A 19,119-nucleotide genomic window follows, 5' to 3' on the forward strand; every position below is an offset into this window, starting at 1 on the left:
AGCCTGTACTTTCAAAAAGCGATGGCCTGTACTTTCACAAGCGATGGAAAAAGCAAAGCTGACGATCAGGCAAAGCAATTTCAAAGCGATCCCAAAGCTGACAATGCTTTCAACAAAGCAATGGATGCAGTTTGGGCGAGGGAAGTAAGGCAGGGGTTGGGTTGGGTAGGAGCGAGGGTTGCAAGAAGGGGGGTAGGGGCGAGGGTAGAGATTGGATAGGGGCGAGGAAGAGGGAGAGGGTAGGGGAGAGGGGTTTAGGGTGGATAGGGGCGAGTGCTTTGGTTGGATAGGGGCGAGGGGATGAGAGTGGATATGGGCGAGTGTATGTGAGAGGTAGGTAGGGGCGAGCAGTAGGGGGAGGGTAGGTAGGGGCGAGGGGTTGGGATAGGGTAGGGGCGAGGGGAGTGTGAGAGGGTAGGTAGGGGCGAGGGGGTGTGAGAGGGTAGGGGCGAGGGGCAGGGGAGGGTAGGTAGGGGCGAGGGGTTTGGGAGAGTAGGGTAGGTAGGGGCGAGGGGGTTGGGAGAGTAGGGTAGGTTAAGGGCGCACTGAGCGTGAGCAGGTACAAAGTGCGAGCAAAGAGAGGACAATTTTTGACTCCAGATAAAGAAGGGTATTAGTAGATTAAAGTTCGCAATGTTTACGTAGAAAGCTTTGGAGCACAAAAGGAAAAAATGACAGAACTCTAATGGCCCCTTCCTGCAGCAAAGCTGAAATTTTAATGGCACCAAAGGTTTTCTGCTGCTATTGGAATCAAAAGCTCTTTGACATAAACTCTGCCATATTCTTCACATAGACATTATTGCATTGGGAGTCTCATCAAGTCCTTGATTACATATTCTTCACTGTCCCAATCGCCATCTAAGTAGATTCCCCAAGCAGATTCCACTTTTTCGAACTGAACAAAACCACTCCGACGAGAAGCTTGACTGAAAGCTTAACTAGAAGGACCTTAATACTTAATTGCAAATAACACTAAGGATAGAAACAATTAGAGGCGTGACTGATTAGAGGAGTGACTAGATTGTAGAAGTTCCCGATAATACCCAATTACCAGGACTTAGTGGAGAAAAGATATCTTAGAGGAAAGGCGGAAACTTACAGACATAGCAGAAACTGAGACAGTAACAGAACATCCATTCTGGTGGAAAGCTAGTGGGGAGGTGAGCAAAACTGAGACAGTAACATGAGACACTAACAGAACATCCATTCTGGTGGAAAGCTAGTGGGGAGGAGAGCATAACTGAGACAGTAACAGAACACCCGTTCTGATGGAAAGATAGTGGGGAGGAGAGAGATGGGACTTAGAACCTACAGATGGCGGAATAGTTGCAAACCCTTTACTCAGAGGAGTAATAGCACTTGATTCTGGAGCCATTTACCAGTGGCAAAGGAACGCCTTCCAAAGTGACTAACTGGACAGCCCCCTGTGGCAAAATCTCCTGTACTATGAAGGGCCCTTGCCAGGCTGGAACCAGCTTCTTTGCTTTTTTCAAATATTTTGCTTGATAGAGTAGCACTAGTGTGCCTTGCGTTATTCTCGGCTTTCTGAGGTGGCGATCATGCCACGCTTTGCGACGAAGTTGCTCCGCTTGCAGAGCATGTGAAGCTAAACGGCGGCTTTCATCCAATAAGGTGAGACGGGATATAGAAGCAGATTCCATGCCCCAACTTGCACGCACACTGCCCACCCTAGGGGATCCGGAGTTGAACTCAAATGGAGCTATGGCTTCCAAACCGGAAGCGAGTTGAAAAGGCGTTTGATTCGTTGTTTCTTTCATAGATGTGCGGTATGCCCAAAGAGTGCCGTGCACAGCCTGAGCCCACAATGCTGGATGGAGATGACATGCTTTCCTCAAGAGTGCGATCAGAACCTTGTTGGTGCTCTCAGCCTGCCCATTGGCTCTAGGGTAATAACAGCACGACTTGCGATGAAAAATCTTGTAATTTGCCAGTAAAGTTGAGATCATGTCATTGACAAAATGACTGCCCCTATCACTGGTGATCTCTAAGGGTCATCCAAATCTCCATAAAATATTTTCATATAAAAATTTGGCTACTGTATTGCCAGTGAAATCTACTGTCGCCAGTACCTCTGCCCACTTTGTTGTATAGTCTGTAGCCACTAGCAGATATTTGCGATTATCTGGTTGACCCAGGGGATATATTGGACCCACAAACTCCAAGCCCCATCTCTCAAAAGGTAGCCACGCCATCGAAACCTGCAAAGGACGGTTGGATTGCTTACTTGGCTTCGGCCCACAGCGCTGGCACACATCACAAACCTTAGAATATACTATTGCATCCTTAAAAACGTAGGGCCACCATAGACCACTCTGTAGAATCTTCTGGGCGATGATGTGACCAGGGTAATGGCCACCAGTGGGACCATTGTGGGCATCCTCCAGAATATGCTCCACCTCATGAGGCGAGACACAACGCTTCAGAACACCATCTGGTCCCGATTTGTCGAGCTGGCCCCAAATCAGAGTGAAAGGCCTGGACTTCAACAGCAATCTCCTCTTCTGCAAAGGAGATGCCTTCTTTGGGTACAGCCCAGTAGACAGAAAATGTAGGACCTCGCCGTACCATTCCGGAGTTGTATCGATTTTAAAAAGACTGCTATTTGGAAAGTCATCCGCAATTCCGGTAGCTTCTTCACCGGTGTGAATGCGAGAGAGGTGGTCAGCCATTACATGATGCTTACCAGGACGGAGTACCACTTCAAAATCAAACTGTCGGAATAGGAGGAGCCATCGCCATACTCGACCTACAACCTGTGGCTTATTAAGCAGATAGCGCAAGGCATGGTGATCAGTAATAATTGTGAAGTGGACCCCTAGCAAATAGTGACGAAATTTTTGTAGAGCATACACTATAGCCAAACCTTCCCTCTCTGTGGTGCTATAGTTGCGCTCTGCTTTGTGAGCAGGCCACTTGCATAATGTACAGGGCGATCCAAGTTGAACTCTTTGCTAGGCTGAGTCAGCACAGCACCCACATCCAGCAGACTGGCATCTATATGCACATGAAAAGGTAGGGACCAAATCGGGGCAACTAGAATAGGCGCTTCAGTGAGGCGTTTTTTGAGATATGCAAATGCTTCGGCCTCAGGTATTGACCACTGGAAGGGAACAGCAGCACTGGTGAGCCGGGTCAATGGTTGAGCCACCTGTGCATACATACGTATAAACCTGCGATGATAGCCGGTGTGGCCCACAAAGCTCTGAACACCTTTGGGATTTATGGGAGGAGGTAACTTCAAGATGGCCACTATCTTCTCTGGGTCACGTGCTAAACCTTGAGCAGACACCACACTGCCCAACAGTGTGCCCTCGGTGACCAAAAAATGACACTTATTCGGATTGAGCTTCAACCGTGCCTCTCTGCACCTGAGGAAGACTGCAGAGAGCTGAGCAAGATGCTCCTTTAGATTTTCTACTGGGGTCGAACATTGAGCACCCTTCTCGAACATTGAGCACCCGAGAAGGTGGAAAAGTCGTCCATGAATATGCGAAGGTGATTAGTAAGCAGAGGACAAAAGATGAAATATACTATGCGATTGAAAGAAGGCGGTGCATTTTTCAGCCCAAAAGACATTCTAGTGTAGATGAAAATACCCCAGGGAGTCACAAAAGCTGTGTTGATTTGGTTGTCAGGATGTTTGTCTAACTGATTGTAGCCGCTGAACCCGTCCATAAAACTATACAGTACATGGCCGGCGACATCTTCGAGGACTCTCTCAGTGAAAGGTGTCGGAAATCCATCCGGGATTGTGACCTTATTCAGAGCCCGGTAGTCGACGCAAACTCGAATTTTGTTGGACAGCTTCTTTGGGGCAATAACCATAGGGGACAACCATTCTAAGTGCTCTACTGGTATAATAATACCTGCTTCTTGCATTTTTTCCAACTCCATTTTGACTGCTTCTGCATACTTGGGATTCAGTTTGTAAGCCCGTCCTCTGACCGGCTTAGCCCCCTCAACCAAAGAAATTGTGTGGACTCCTAGCTCTGCTGGGATTCCTTCCAAATCGTGGTAAGACCAGGAAAACACATCCTTGAAAGAGCGCACGAAAGAGATTACCAGGTTGAGTAGAGCGGGGTGATCCCATAACCAAGTGGCTAACAAGATGGGTTGATGGTTGTCAGCGCCGCCTAGGTTGCCGTGCAGTGGGCGAGGTTGCGTCAGGGAGAGAAGACCGAGCCGCCTCTGTTAGCTTTTAGACATTATGAGCTGGCGTCTGATCAATGTTGAAATCAGCATACTCTTCCTGCAACCATCCTAATGGAAGCTCTGCAAATGGTAAATCCTCAGATACCTTAGAGTGCTCCAACATCGGTGGAGAGTCAGATGGAGTAGAGGGTAAGGGAGGAGCTGGGGTGTTGGCCAACTCTTGCAAGGGGGACTTTTTCCCCGTTCTATGGTGGGTTATAGGCTCACCCATGCCGACGGTTTCCATCAAGGGACCCTCTGAAGGATGGACACCAGAGACCGGTCCACTTGGTTCTGGCTCACTTGGCTGACTGGGATTACTGGCTTCAGCTGTAGCTTCAAGTTTAGCTTCAGGTGTAGGATCAGGGGGAGAGGGTGAATCTGTTGGTAAAGGTTGAAGAGAGACTACATAGCATGGCATCGAAGAGGTAGCTTCTAACCACTGCAGTAAGGCTTCATCGGACCCATCAGGAGGGACCGGCTGCTCCAAGTCAGGGTTCGACGCTACTGACAAAGAGCTATGCTGAACGATGGAATCCATACCTCCTTCGAGACGAATTTGTTGCATAGGAGAGCCAGGAGTATGTATCCACATGGCGTCGTTTCCCCAGTCGTGAAGTGCTTTCGTATGTCGCAACCATGGCCTACCAATCAGCAAGGGATAACCTCCCTCTACCTAGGGAAGATAAACTACCACAAAATCCAAGTTGAAAGTGAAATCTTGTACCTTTAGAGGCACCTTGTCGACTATGCCCACTGGGTAGACTGTTCTCTAATCGGCCAATGTAACAGTGAAAGTAGCAGGTCGGGTAGCATTTAGACCTAAGGCCATCATAGTGAATTCGGGCATCAAATTGATTCCAGATCCACCATCAACAATGACGCTGGATAGCTGGTGCCCAAGAATAGATACAGTGAGACGAGGACTTTTATAATCGGTGAGGGGAGCAGATGGATAGGAAATCAAATAAGACTCTGAGGGCTATACAAGGAGGTGCCCGCCACTAGGCCCAGCCTCCGGGTACAGAGACTGAATGACTGACAGGGTGTCACTTCTAAGTGTGGCGTCGAGCATTAGCATATCGTATTGTGACACCTGCTCAAAAGTATTTTTCAAGATGGCTTCTGCTGTGGGCTTGGCGCCTTCGAACTGCGCTCCCTTTGGGGCCTTAATCTGTTTCAAGTCAGCCACTGCTTCCAAGAAGGCTCCATCAATGTCAGATAACAGGGAAGTTGGTTTGCTCTAAGCAATTTTAAAGGACTCGTCCTTTGGGTCAAATAGACCAGCTTGAGGAAGTGAGGACTTGGGAGGTGGACCTGTGGGCAGACTGAGACCAAGAGCTGCTCTTTGTGCCCGAGTAAGGACACCAGCCGGCTCCTCCTCTTGTAGTGGCTTAACCACATGAGTAGCAGGTGATGATTGAGGCACGGTGTTCACAGTAATCAAGTTTATCTTCGGGAAGGTAAATTCTTGTTGGTTCTGAGTCGATCTTGAAGACGTGGATGCCCTTTGCGTGGGACACTTGCTCTGATAATGCCCATATTCTCCGCATCTGTAGCAGAGTATGGGCTGATTGGAAGGACGAAACGGGGGACGAGGTGGTTGCTGCATGGAGTTGGAGGCTGAAGTGTAGAAGCTCTGAGGGGTTGAGGTGGCATTAGCATTATAAAAACTTTGAGTCGGGAAAGTACTTGACATACCTTGGACAGCAGGGGTATTGAGCAAAGGTGGCATGTAGTTGGGATGGCTGTAGTGGGAAACCATGTTGGATGCTGGTGCTAACCCCTGTTGAAGAGTAGGACCAAGACTTTGCTGTATTTTGTGCAATCCCTTTATATAGCAGCAATCCTTATCTTCATGACCCGATTTTTCGCAGAAGTGACAATAAGAGCGAAGGGGACAGTCCTGTGGAGGGTGTCCTGGAGAGCGGCATGAACTACACCATACCATAGCCTTAGTCTCCTACTGAGACCTGAGCTCTTCTAACTCTCTTTTAAGTTGATCATAAGCCTCTTGATGTGGAGGCTTCTCCTATCTGAGAGAGAAGGATCTCTCTTCGTGAAGGGCCCGCTGTAACTTTAGGGCTTCCAGTTCCCTTCGTAAAGAAGTCAAGGGGTCTGATGGATTGTCCACGAGTACAGGGGCAGTATCTAATTGAGGAGAGTCAGTGAACTGCCTTCTTGCTCCCTCTATTCTAGTAGCAGTAGCAACAAAGTCCTCCAGAGTGGCTTCAGGACGGAGACTTTCTGTGAGCTTTTGTTGAGAAGTCTTAGGCAGAGCCTTCTCTACCCACTTCTTCACCATGAATTCCCCTGGTTGCTGAGGCAGCTTGGCGACCAGGGACTTTGTTCTAGTCATGAGCTCTGCAAATGTCTCCTTGGGCTGGAGCAACAGGTTGGCCAACTCATCTAGAATCTTGTCTTGATAATCCCCTGGTCAGAAAGCTTCACAGAACTGCTGTCTTAACATGGTCCAAGTAGTAAAGTGGTTTTCAGCAAACTGACTGTACCATTTATCTGCAAGACCATCCAAGGTGGACAAGAAGAGCACCAGGTATGCGTCTTCTCTGCTGAGGCCACGACCCCTGCAAAGAGAGACAAACCTCCGAGCATGGTCGTCTGCATCTTCTGCGGAGAGACCTTTAAAGGTAGGGAACTTGATGTTCACCTTTGCCAGAACACTTGTGAGCTCCTCCATGGCCTCTTGCGCCTGAGTCTATTGCTCCCTAGCTTGCTGTAACAAAATGGGGGAGAGCCTTACCGGAGAAGGTGACCTGGAGGATGTAGAACTGGTCGAAGGAATGGAGGTAGCCGTATGAGTAGGTATGGGTGATGGGGTTAATATGCTTCTACTGGGCACCAAGGGTTGACGCCGTCTGTGGTAGTACTTCAGAGGACTCAGTAGTACACTTTGACGCTCCAATGACCTCCTTGTATGTGTCATGCAGCAACCGCCAACCCCACCGAGCTTTGGGCAAGAAGACCTTCACTTGGGCAAGACAACCTTCACTTGGCTGAACATTGGGCTAGACTCTACTAGACCAGGGCGAGTGACTAGACCACGTAGCTTGACCACGACGAGGAAGGACTAGACCAAGGACGAGAAGGACTAGACTGGGTGGACCAGGGCGAGAGAGGACTAGACCAACAAGGCGAGAGACTAGACCAGCTAGATTAAGCTGTCAAGGGTGAAACTGGACCAGACCAACAGGCTGCACAGGCGAAGCGAAGAAACCAGATACTCAACAGAGTGAGACTTCAGTTGAGGTCCCACCGTGATCGCCAAAATGAGAGCACCTGTAGCGCGGATAATGTGTCGTGCTCTCAACAGTGTGGGTGCCCCTCAGTGCAATGTGCGTGACAATCTCACTCAAACAAATGGAAACTCTCTCAAACAGAATGAAACACAGGAACAATGGATAACAACAGAGACACAACAGTCGACCAGAACATGTGGACTCGACTAGCTCAAAGAACCATGTACAGACTCTGGTGTGGCAGCCCACTCAGCTCCAGCACAGGACTCACAGGTACAAATGGGGTGTCGAGGCTCAAATGTGCAGGGATGGTGAAACAGTGCTCTGTGTCAGACTCGCTCTAGACGACTATGTACAAGATAATAGAACTGCCCCAAACGACTACTCATATGCACAACCATAAAGAGCCACCAACGGCATAAATGTCCAGCCAGCTAAGTCTATCTCCAAACTGAGTGGTGGTGGTGACCTGGCCACGATGTCCACTAGACCACCGTAGGTACCCTGCCACGTGTCACTCCCAGCCCAAAGGGTCGTCCAGTGTGAACCAGACCAACTGTAGCTAACTGTCCAACTGCCTATCCTGTGAAGTGACACTGTAGCCCTGCTACACTCATGACTTTGGAGAGTGGTCGAAAGCCCTCTCTGAACAAGAAGAGTGGAAGGTATGTAAGCCTACCGTACATCCTGATCATCATTGTCATCATCACATACTACATCATCTCCAATCATATGGAGAGGGGTACAATCACCTAAAAAATTATGAGGTGTACAATGAAGAAAGTATACAATGGTGATCATCCCATGAACTCTCTCATGGGTCTCTGCAATATGGCCTCAATGCCTTCCATAGTCAACCCGAGGGCGGGGTGGGGCGGCGGGTGGTGGGGGGGCTTCGATGTTGCTCAATGATGCTTCATAGCCTCTGATGTGAACCTCGTCTAAGATGTGAAGATCCTGGCATCCTCAAGCGTCGTGAGTAACCAAGTTGCATGGCTCAATCAAGAAGGATGCCCCAATGAGGGTGTGCCTTGGTAACCTGTGGTGGGCCATCCCGAGTAGTCCTCCTATAAGATCCAAATTTCCAGCATAGATAATACAAAAGACTTAAGTAACAGACGCTCAAATGTGAACAAATAAGTGAGCCAATAGAGCGAACTAGTGGCCTATTTGCCAAAGCTTGATACCTTCAATGGGCTGCCCCTCTTAAGTACCATCACATGAGCTGTCTCATGGGCATCTGCATCATGGCGTCAATCTCCTCCCTTGTGAAGAACCCATGCCTCACAATAATGGCCTGGATGTAGTGATGATAAATACGTGGTTTGTGCGAGGGCGATGAGATCTACTAATTTGTGTAGCTCTATCTAGGAGAGTCAAATGGCGTGTCCCAGGGTCCTCTGAGAGCTACTGCTCTGTAAGAAATTTGTCCGCGGCCTCTGAATGGGTCCTCTGCTAGGGCATGTAGAACTTCGTAATGAAGCAAGTCTGTGCTTACAGAGCTCCAACAAGAATAGCCCAAGGCATCTCTGGTCCTAGTAATCCATCACCCTAGATAGAGGTCCGAATCCCTCTCTATGGATACCATGAAATCGTACACATATCTTTAAATCTATTGAGACTGACACATGTATTTCTCCTCTATCTCTGGCTCTAAGCCGCATGGCAAACATATCTGCTACTCTCTGAGTACATAGGTGTATCTACCCTTTCCTAGCTGCAGTTGATGGGAGGAGGCCCAATACTGTCAAGAATCCTATGACACATCGAAGCCCATGCAAAACTTTGGGGATTTTGTGTTTGATGTCACGGCGACTATTAATAATAATCACATTGTGTACAACAACGGTGGATAAGCCTATAGATGTTGGCAGCCGCATGCGAAGCAAAGTAAAAACTAATACCCCTTCAAGAATTTGTAAGTGTAGATGGATTGGTGAATATATGTTATCCACAAACATATAGTGATAAGTTGGGGGTGAATCTTACGGGATTTTTGACAAAAGTTGCACTTTGCAATATATTTTTGGTGAATTGATCCCCCAAAACCACAACAATTTGAAAGTTTGGGTTAATCTTTTGTTGATAAACAACTTTCTAGAATACCTAAATCATCTTGAAGACCCTTAGAAAATAGCCCTTAATTTTTTTCCTTGATGCAACGGCAAAATGCAAAAAAAGATTTAGATTTAACCTTCAAATCATCCTTTAGTTTACGGCACTCTTCTTCCAGAAAACTCGAATGGTCCTGAGTCGTTTTTAGCAGCTCCTCTGTATTGTGTAGTTGAAAGGTTTGCTGCTGTACCTGAAGTTCTAACAGAAAAGGACAAGTCAAGCAGCAAGTGAATCAAGTTGCAGTTCTCTGCACAGTAATAGGCATAGCTGTGCTCTAAAGATTCTTGCCATCTAGAGGCTTAAACTTGTGCCTTTCAAACCTCAAGTTTGTGATTCAAGTGCCAGGTGCAGCTTGGCATTTGCTCTTCATGAAGTGTTCATTTAAACTATTAGGACTTGTGAAGAGGATGCTCACAGCCAATATTCAAGTTGCAGCCACTGCCCATCTATTGTTCTATAAGCAATGCCTATAAAATGGTTTTTCCTGAGAGAACATAATCTGCTGACCATGTTTCTAGCTTATGGCTCCATTTGTGGGTGCTTGAGTATGTGACTGCAAATAGATTGTCAAGATCCTTAACCTGTGCATCAAGCTCGATTGTAGCCAGTTTCAGCTGTTGATGCTCTTCAACCAGCTCATCATAAGAGTTGGACATCACCTTTTCTTCTTCCTCCTTGGCACAGATTACCTTCAAGTAAAAATAGAAGGTACCAAAATATGGAAACATGTAACTCAAAACACCAGCCGCCCTTAATCTTTTCATATGTGTAAATACATCTGTAACGTTATACCTGCTCACTGTAGTTGAGTCTGGTAGTAATGTTTTTCAAGTCTTCAACCAAATTTCCTCTCTCTGAGACAGCTGTTACAAGCTGAGTCTTAACAAGCTGAAGGATTCAATCACAGTAGTTAAAACATTTCCTGAAGTGAAAAACATTTCCACACTAAATAAACAGAAGTTACTGAGAGAACAACCTTTAAATCACTTGTCATTGAGTTAAGGTGTTCAGCAAGGTTTTCAAGCTCAACAGCCTACAAATTTCACGAACATCAAAATTGAATATTAAGGAAGTCAACTATGAGCTATTAAATGCTGTGAATAACTTAATGGCAACTATGCTGCCATATTCCAGGTTCTTGAGGGTCAAAAAAATTCACCTTCAATGCGCATCGATCTTCAGCAGCCTTTCTAGAGCTTTCCTCCACACAAAGCCTTTCTTTAAGCGATTGAAACTAAAATCCAAGGTACAATTTTTGTAAGTTCAAGAAGAATTGGATTAGTTTCTTATATGTAATAACAAACAATTTCAGAAACAAAACCAATCGAAATAGAGAATCAGACCTCTAACTCTGCTTTCTGAAGTGACTCAGTTTCAGTCTGGAGTTCATGCTCAGCATTTTCAACACTTTTTCTTAAGACCTTGACTTCTGTTATCATCCGATTATTCTCGTCATTCAACTGTGAGACCCTCTCAAGTTGAAGTTGCATCTGTCCAATTGTACTAGTGATGCACTCAGTGCCAAGCACACAATCTAATGTATTATAAGAAAACATTACACTTGAAATCAGGCAATCAACTTCAAAGCACAACCATTTCCTAACGAAAAATCAGATGACCAACATGTTTGTTTAGAAGTAGACGATAAAGACTGTTTGGGACATTATTGCTACCTTAAAGGCATCTGACTCAAGATCTAGGCAACCCCCCACCCGTTCTTTTGTTTGAAAGGAAACAACACAGTTTCAGCTCGTGTATTGACATGACCCTTTTGACTCTTACCCAATCAAAAACATCTGAGATCTATTCTCTTAAGTTTGATTCTCTGACCAAACGCCCAGTTGAAATCTAAAACTTCTAATCAGGTTAGATTTATGAACTGAATACCATTTAGCAGCATTAGATTGGGATGAAGACCAATTCAAGAAAATGCATCATAGAGTCTACCTCAGCATGGCTCCGGTCGCGTTCTTTGCTTATAGCCTCCAGCAACATATGCAGTTGTCGTATCTCACTGTTTCTTAGGTTATTTTCTTCAGCAAGCCTGCAGAGTTCTATTTCTAACGAAGCAACTTGATCTTCAAGCACCAAACGTTCTGCCATAGTCATCTTCAACTTCTCTACCTGACAACTATATTATTAGATGTTATGAAGCAAACACATAGCATTAACAGTCTACAAGACGATGGAGTAGCATGGCACATTCGAGACCCACCAGTTCTTCTCTAGTCAAGTCCAGCTGAGTTATAAGGCCTTTAAGCTCTTGCACGTCTTTCTCTGCCAGTTCCAGTTTTTTTCTGAAGTTCACATAGATCTTGTCATACTTTGAAGTTGCATCAATTAGTTTTCGCACCTCCCATACTATATTTAGATGATTAAGTCAAAGGATTGTTTACTAAAGCATACTGGGAATTTTGGAGATCTGCCAGTGACTGTGTACACTTCAACCGTGCCTCCTCTTCCTTTCTTTTGCACTCATCGCGCTCTTCCTGACTCACTCCATGTTTTTCTTGCAGACCTTGAAGGTCACTCCTGGTTATTGAAAGAAAAAAACATGATTGAGCTTCATTCAGTGTCTCTTTATGAGATGAAGAATGTAGACGATTACAATAGATCATTGCATTTTTTCTGAAGGCTTTCCTCTACAAGCTTCTTTGCTTCTGTAGCCTGCACATAAATACCACCTTATGGTCACCAAATAAAGAAGGCACCAAAACTTAAAACACTAGCAGTATATGAACCCTTTCCTTCCTTCTATTTTTCATTATCATGCTCAAAGATTGGCTTATAAAGCCCGAATAAATCGTCTGTTTGTAGGGGAAAAAAGTTACCTGCTTCTCAGCGACAAAAGCAGCATCACGCTCCCGGGTCCTAGTTTCAAGAGCTGATTGTAGCTGTGCCGTTCTCTCATCCAGTTTCTGCTAAATAATATACATTTAAAGTTTGAAAACACACTTCAAACGACCTAGCTGATAGCAAAAACAACATAGCTAGAGGTTCCTTTATAAAAAATAAAAAAAAAACAGGATAGATCCTTCTATTGATTAAAACCGCCTAACAGGAAACATAAACCCCTACCTAGAGGGAGCTACATAAGGAGAGATCTCATTCCTAAGAGAAAACAAGAACATGACTGCATAATAGGAGTGAGGGAAACCCAAACAGGCGGCCTACAAAGCAAACAAAGGTTCCGCTCCACAGTCAAGAAACAGCTTGACAACTAGAGGCTACTGAAGGCCCAGCTTCACCCAGCTCAATTAGAGCTGACCTATACGCCATCATACTGTATTCTGAGTGTATGGATCAATTCAGAAAAATGGGCCAAATGGTGAGTGAGTGGCTAAGGCTGCCCCTCAAACCTGGAAGCAGCAAGCCCTCTTGATAAATCAGATGGCAAGGCTGCTGATCAACCTCCATCAAAGATCCCTTTCATGAATTCATGTCATGGAGGATAAATCTTGCATCAGACACTAATAAGGGCCATTACGAAGTGGATAGGGTCTAGGAGGGCCTCTTGACTTGCCATGAGATTATGTAAGTGACTAAAATTTTGACGAATAGGTGTACACCACATGTACAAGAAGTTGGTTCCAGTTTTGTCCCTAAAACAGGAGGTGAATACCCATGTCAAATGCTCTCTATGCTCTTCTTCAGACTTGGAGAAAACAATGATATCATCAAGCCCACGATCTGTCTATGCTCTTGAAAGATCCTGTCCATCATCCTGGTGAAGCATTGCATAGCATGAGTAAGCACAAACTGCATCACCAAGTACTCGTACAACCCGAAGCATTTCTTGAACACAGTCTTGTATGCATTCTTATGGAGCAATTCTAATATCATATATGACGAGAGCCACTTTTAAGCTTGACTCTACAGAAGCCAGTGGTCCAAAGCCCTCTATGAATAGACAGTGAAAGCCTACCATTGGTGCTCCTAAGTGCATATGTGTGAAACCTCACTCAACAGAAAGAAAACACAACATAGCAATGGAACCAACAACTCAAAGGCACAAAAACAAACTCAGAACTCGATGTAACTCAACGAACTCATGGAACCAGTATAGACTCTAGCTGGTAGCACACTCAACTCCAAGCCCAGGACTCATAGATACAATGGGGGTGTTGAGGCCCCAATGTGTAGGGAGAGTGCAGACCCAAGACACAAGACTCAAGACACTAGATCATAGATAGTAGATGAAGCATCTCACGACTAGAACCAACTACACAAATATACAATCGTAAAGAACCACCAACGGCTAGCAAAATATACCTGACAGTCCAGCTATGTCTATCTCCAAATTGTGGTGGTGGTGATCTGGCCATGGTGTCCACTAGACCACCACCCATATCTTTGCCACATGTCATTGCCCAGGCGAGAGTCCGTCCAATGTGAACCCCAAACCAATTGTAACTAGCTGCCTATCCTGTGCAATTGACAATGTACCCCTGCTACAGGTTGCCCGCCACAAGACCACTCACCATCTCGGTGAGAGAACACTGGAAAGCCAAAGATGTTTGAGACCTCACTCGGGAACCTTCTCTTCATAGAAGATGTTAATATAATGTTTCGATTTTTTTCCCGAGAAAGTGATCCTTCTATTAGTTAATGAAATTGCCCATAGAGCTACAACCACCTCTACTAGAGAGGGCTACAACAATCATAAGGGGAGACACTCCCAATGATAAAACAGCATATGTACAATGAGGCTAAATCAGGAGATGGGAGGAGGGAAAAGCCACACAAGTGGACGGTAGTGCCATCTGAGCACACCCTGGCCAAGGTGAAGAAAGGCCCAAGGCGCCAGAGTCGAAGGAACACCTCTCTACGCTCCCGCATGCGGTCGAAACTGCCCTGGAGTCTCTCGAACTGTCCCCTGAGAGTATGGATCAGCTCTAGCCAAAAATCTCGAACTCTTTCTACTGGTGGCACAAGGCGAGCCTCAATGCGGAAGCAACAGGCCCGTCAGATGAACCAGCCATAGATGAGCTCCCAACACTCCTCTCTCTCAATGCACCACTCCTGTGGAGTAAGCTCTGTAGCAGACTGAAGTTCAGGTCAACCCCCTTGTATCACTATCATCCTGCTGGTGGAGGATAGCTCAAGCTGTAATGCAGGGCCCATGAGAGTGGACCAAGCAACTGCCCCCCAAAGTGTACTGCCATGCTGTGGAAAGAGCTAGCATCAGCCGGAGGACCCGAAGCCAAACCTGCTGTGCCATAGGGCACTCCCAAAGACAGTGACGTTGGCTCTCTATAGGATGGTCACAAGCTGCACATGCTGCCGAGAGGCCACTATGTACAAGCCAACTCCCCACTGCTGTAGCTCTATGTGCAACCAGCCACTGGAACAATGTGACTCACCGCGGTTGTCTGGCATCCCACAACATTGCCCAAAAAGCTGTCAAGAACTCCGTTGCGAGACCCTCCTCCTGCCAATGAGATGTTGCAACAGGACGACCCTCTCTCCGTGCTGTCAGTATGTAACGTCCCACTCGAACAGTGTACTGAAAGAAAGGGACACATGGATGGTCAGCTAAGGAGAAAGGGTCTCTCCAAAACCACTCTCCAAGATCCCACTACACTCGTGCCAGTGGACAGCTCTCCCAAGCCCACAGCCTCCAGTGGCCTGTCTCAAGAGCTGTTGGGTCAGGATCTATGACACAAGTCCTCCCACAGATGCCCACAACTCGGATCCTCTGAAAACAGCACACTACAACCTCTGGGGCCTCTACTGAGACTCTGCGTGAAGGCCCCCATCCATCTGGGTGCTGACTCTAGGGGTGTAAGCCACTCAGTTGGTACTACCTTTGTGATGTCCTGACACATGCTCTGCACCCCTCTCATGCCCTGTAGTTGGATGCTTTGAAGGTTGAAGCTCCTCTGACAAACCTGAGAGCTGTAGCAAGTCACCTAAAGTGCATGCTAGACCCTCTGCCATGGGACCCCAAGAAACATGAGGCCTACTACCAACCAAGTGGCCTCTCTGAGTGCTGACCATGGGGTTCCAAACAAGGGGCTGTCTTAGGCGCTCCTCCGTGCAGGTAGGCTGATGCTGCTCCAAGCCTCTCTGCAACTGCTCCCAGGAGCGAAGCAGTCTCACAACAAAACGGTCCTCTAGTCTCTTGCTCAGGCCAACTCTGCGTATCTCCGTGAAAATCCATCTGGTGGAAGGTCTCCAAGGGCCTCCAGCCTGAGGCACTCTAGCTCTAAGCAACTGAGGCAAAAACTCCTTCCATGGCTCCTCCCCTGGAAGCAGTCTTCTAACAACAAACTTCCCAAGAAGGGCTCCCCTCTCCTATGTTGGGTCTATGATCCCCAAACCCCCCCTGAGAACATGTAAGAGTGATGACCTGCCAGTGGTGGTGTTGGAAAAACGCATCGCATGACGGTGCGAGACCTATGGGACCAACCTTAAAATGGAAGCATGGAATTGTAACGGATCAATGAAGCTAGATGTAGGCGCATTTGAGGATAGCTTTAAGGGAAGAGACATTATTTTTTACTTGGAAACGCATCAGACTCCTGGCGGCACATTACCTAGAGTGACGGGATACCATCAGGAGACTACTTGTAGGCAAGAAGTGAGATCAACGCCTAGAGGACGGGGATAGGCGGTGTGGCAGTCCTATTCAAGGAGGAACTGCAACCCCTTATTCGTATTGTTTGAAGGGATGAGCAGGTTAGATATATGTGGGTTAGAGTGAGAGCAAAGACAAGGAGGCCACTCTACATTGCAATATTTTGTTTTGCCCCCAACACATCTCATTATGCATCGCCCAAGGGGGAGTCACCCTACATAATATTGGATGAGGACATATGGGAGTTCTCTAGGGATGGAGATGTCATTCTTTTGGGAGACTTCAATGCGAGGACAGGCCAGTCTCAAGGCAGCTTTCTTCTATACCTTAGAGAAAATGTTGAGAGAATTGGGTGTCAGTGATATGGGACTAGCCAGGTGTTCGCAGGATGAAGAGCACACTGGATATGGGGGATATTTGACAAATTTAGGGATTGCACATGGACTGGCCATCTTGAATGGCCTTCACAGATTTCCAGCGTCGAGTGGGTTCACTTGCTTTCCTCATAGACATGGGGCCAGCACAATGGATTATGTTCTGGCTCAGCCCAGCTTCATATCCTCTTTTCAGGACTTTACATCAGACCCAGGCCTATTGGGGTAGCAGTAGATGATGCAATCCTCACGTTTACTGTCTCATTCCAATTCAACACAGCTCGACTGACACAGACACCTATGCATACCCGATACACTTTTACTTTAGAGACTGATTTTGTCTACACGTAGATGGTATCTACGTACGCTTATGCACAGAGGATCCAGGGAGACCTTTAGGGGAGCTCACTTATATATTGACAGACACTACAAGATGCAGCAGTAGAGGCATACCCCCATACTGAGCCTCGGCAACGCCGACATTCTGGGAGCACACCCCAAAATAGCTAGTATGATGAGGAGTGCAGAGAGACGAGAGCCCAGCTTCAGAGGGAGGTACTTCTAGGTGTCATTACTCACAAGCAGCCACGGATTGCTTCTCGGAGTTTGGTACGACGAAAGAAGAGGGCGTTTTTGGCTCGGCTAGAGCAGGATTTATATCAGTTGTTTTTGAGCCAAGATTCAGGCGAGGCATGGCGACTCTTCCATGAGCAGTCCCCCCCACCGGTCATCACTTCTACGGAGGTATGGGGTCAATATGCATCATCTCTCTACACCATTGTAGCGCGGATAATGTGTCGTGCTCTCTACAGTGGGTGGTCCTTGGTGCAATGTGCGTGACAATCTCACTCAACAGACTGAATCTCCCTCACACAGACTGAACAGAAAGGAAACAATAGACGCCAAAAAAGCTCACAAAGACACAACAGCAGACCAGAACATATGACTCGACTATCTCAAAGACTGATACAGACTCTGGCGTGGCAACACACTCAGCTCCAGCCCAGGACTCACAGGTACAATGGGGGTGTCGAGGTTCAGATGTGCCGGGATGGTGAAGACATGCTCTGTGTGAAGACCCACTCTAGACGACTACGTACAAGATAATGCCACTGGCCCAAAACGACTACTCATATACATCACCATAAAGAGCCACCAACGGCTCATAAATGTCAGCCATGTGGTGACCTGGCCACGAGGTCCACTAGACCACCGTCGGTAGGTACCCTGCCACGTGTCACTCCCAAGACCAGAGGGTCCGTCCAGTGTGAACCAGACCAAGTGTAACCAACAGTCCAACTGTCTGTCCTGTGAAGTGACACTGTAGCCCTGCTACAGGTTGCCCGCCACAAGACCGCTCACCGTCTCAGTGAGAGGAATACTGAAAAAACTGTGAAGGAAAACCACTAGGTACTGCATCCATAGATCTTTCTTGAAGTAGGTGTTAGGCCCATGACATACATACCTCAAAAGTGGCGTTAAAAACACTACACTCCTTGCAATCGCCTTAAGCCTCTAACTAGGCAGGAACCCAGTATGTATGATTGCATAGCCTAAGAATCCCAATTGGAAAATTTTGAGGCTCTACAGCAAAGAGATAAGCTCAATTTGATTCTAGCGCATCTTTATCTTCCCTAACCATAGTGATAGGAAAATGACCTGGTTGCAGATTAACCTTGCCACACTTTTTGGAACAACACTCTTCTCGAAAAGAGCTATGACCATAAGCCCGAGTAACACTGCAAATAGGGTTAAGCTCCATCATGATGGCAGAACGAAAAAGCCCTCACAGCAACAGGATGGCAGCCAAGTGAAATCTTGAGAGCCAATTGATCATGCGGGGGGGGGGTGGGGAGGGCTAGATAGGGGTAAGTGGAAGGGAGGGGGTGGGTAGGGGCGAGGGGGGGCTAGGTAGGGGCGAGAGGGGGTGGGTAGGAGGGTAGGGGCGAGAGGGTAAGAGAGGGGGTGGGTAGGGGCGAGAGGCGATGGAATAGGGGACAAGGGAAGGCAAGGGCGACGGAGAGGGAGAAGGGTAGGGTTAGGGCTAGGGGTGAGGGACTAGGGACTATGGGCTAGGGGCGAGGGACTAGAGACTAGGGGCTAGGGGCGAGGGACTAGGGGCTATGGGCTAGGGGTGAGGGGCGAGGGGCTAGGGGCTAGGGACTAGGGACTAGGGGCGAGGGGCAAGGGGCGAGGGGCGAGTGACTAGGGGACAAGGGGAGGCAAGGGCGAGGGCGAGGGCGAGGGGGAGAGGGGGGAGGGAGGGTGAGGGACTAGGGCGAGGGTTAGGGGCGAGGTGGAGGGACTTAGGGCGAGGGCAAGGGCGAGACGGGAAAGGGAGGGTGAGGGACTAGGGGCGAGGGGGCGAGGGGGAGGGTAGGGCGAGGGGTAGTGAGGGGGAGAGGGGGATAGTGTAGATAGGTGCAAATAGGGAGCACGCAGCTACCATGAGCAATACAGCGATCATGATCTTAGAATTCATCTTGCAGGACGGGCTCTGTGAAGGGAGTTTGCTATACACAAAGGAGAGCTTTGTTCTGGTCGGAGAAGCAGACACCAAAGGTGTTGATGTTTGAGGGGG

General features: G+C 47.4%; 1 protein-coding gene across 9 annotated transcripts in view; it reads right to left on the reverse strand.

Annotated features, from left to right (window-relative positions):
- Window positions 1–19,119, reverse strand: part of LOC147421294 (uncharacterized) — a 115,014-nt gene that overhangs the window by 37,380 nt on the left and 58,515 nt on the right. For all 9 annotated transcript variants that reach the window (XR_015186956.1, XR_015186957.1, XM_086504320.1 and 6 more), the window contains 11 exons: window positions 12,416–12,502; window positions 12,193–12,251; window positions 11,991–12,116; window positions 11,800–11,881; window positions 11,532–11,708; window positions 10,928–11,074; window positions 10,744–10,818; window positions 10,561–10,617; window positions 10,377–10,472; window positions 10,166–10,273; window positions 9,664–9,774 (listed from right to left, as the gene is read on the reverse strand). Coding sequence is in view for 7 of the 9 variants with exons in the window: in XM_086504320.1 (XP_086360446.1) it covers window positions 9,664–9,774; window positions 10,166–10,273; window positions 10,377–10,472; window positions 10,561–10,617; window positions 10,744–10,818; window positions 10,928–11,074; window positions 11,532–11,708; window positions 11,800–11,881; window positions 11,991–12,116; window positions 12,193–12,251; window positions 12,416–12,502 (1,125 nt within the window). In the remaining 2 variants the exon portion in view is untranslated. The remainder of the gene's footprint in view (window positions 1–9,663; window positions 9,775–10,165; window positions 10,274–10,376; window positions 10,473–10,560; window positions 10,618–10,743; window positions 10,819–10,927; window positions 11,075–11,531; window positions 11,709–11,799; window positions 11,882–11,990; window positions 12,117–12,192; window positions 12,252–12,415; window positions 12,503–19,119) is intronic.

Source organism: Adiantum capillus-veneris, chromosome 28 (assembly GCF_014529385.1).
Source record: "Adiantum capillus-veneris isolate H3 chromosome 28, ASM1452938v2, whole genome shotgun sequence".
Taxonomy (NCBI): Eukaryota; Viridiplantae; Streptophyta; class Polypodiopsida; order Polypodiales; family Pteridaceae; genus Adiantum; species Adiantum capillus-veneris.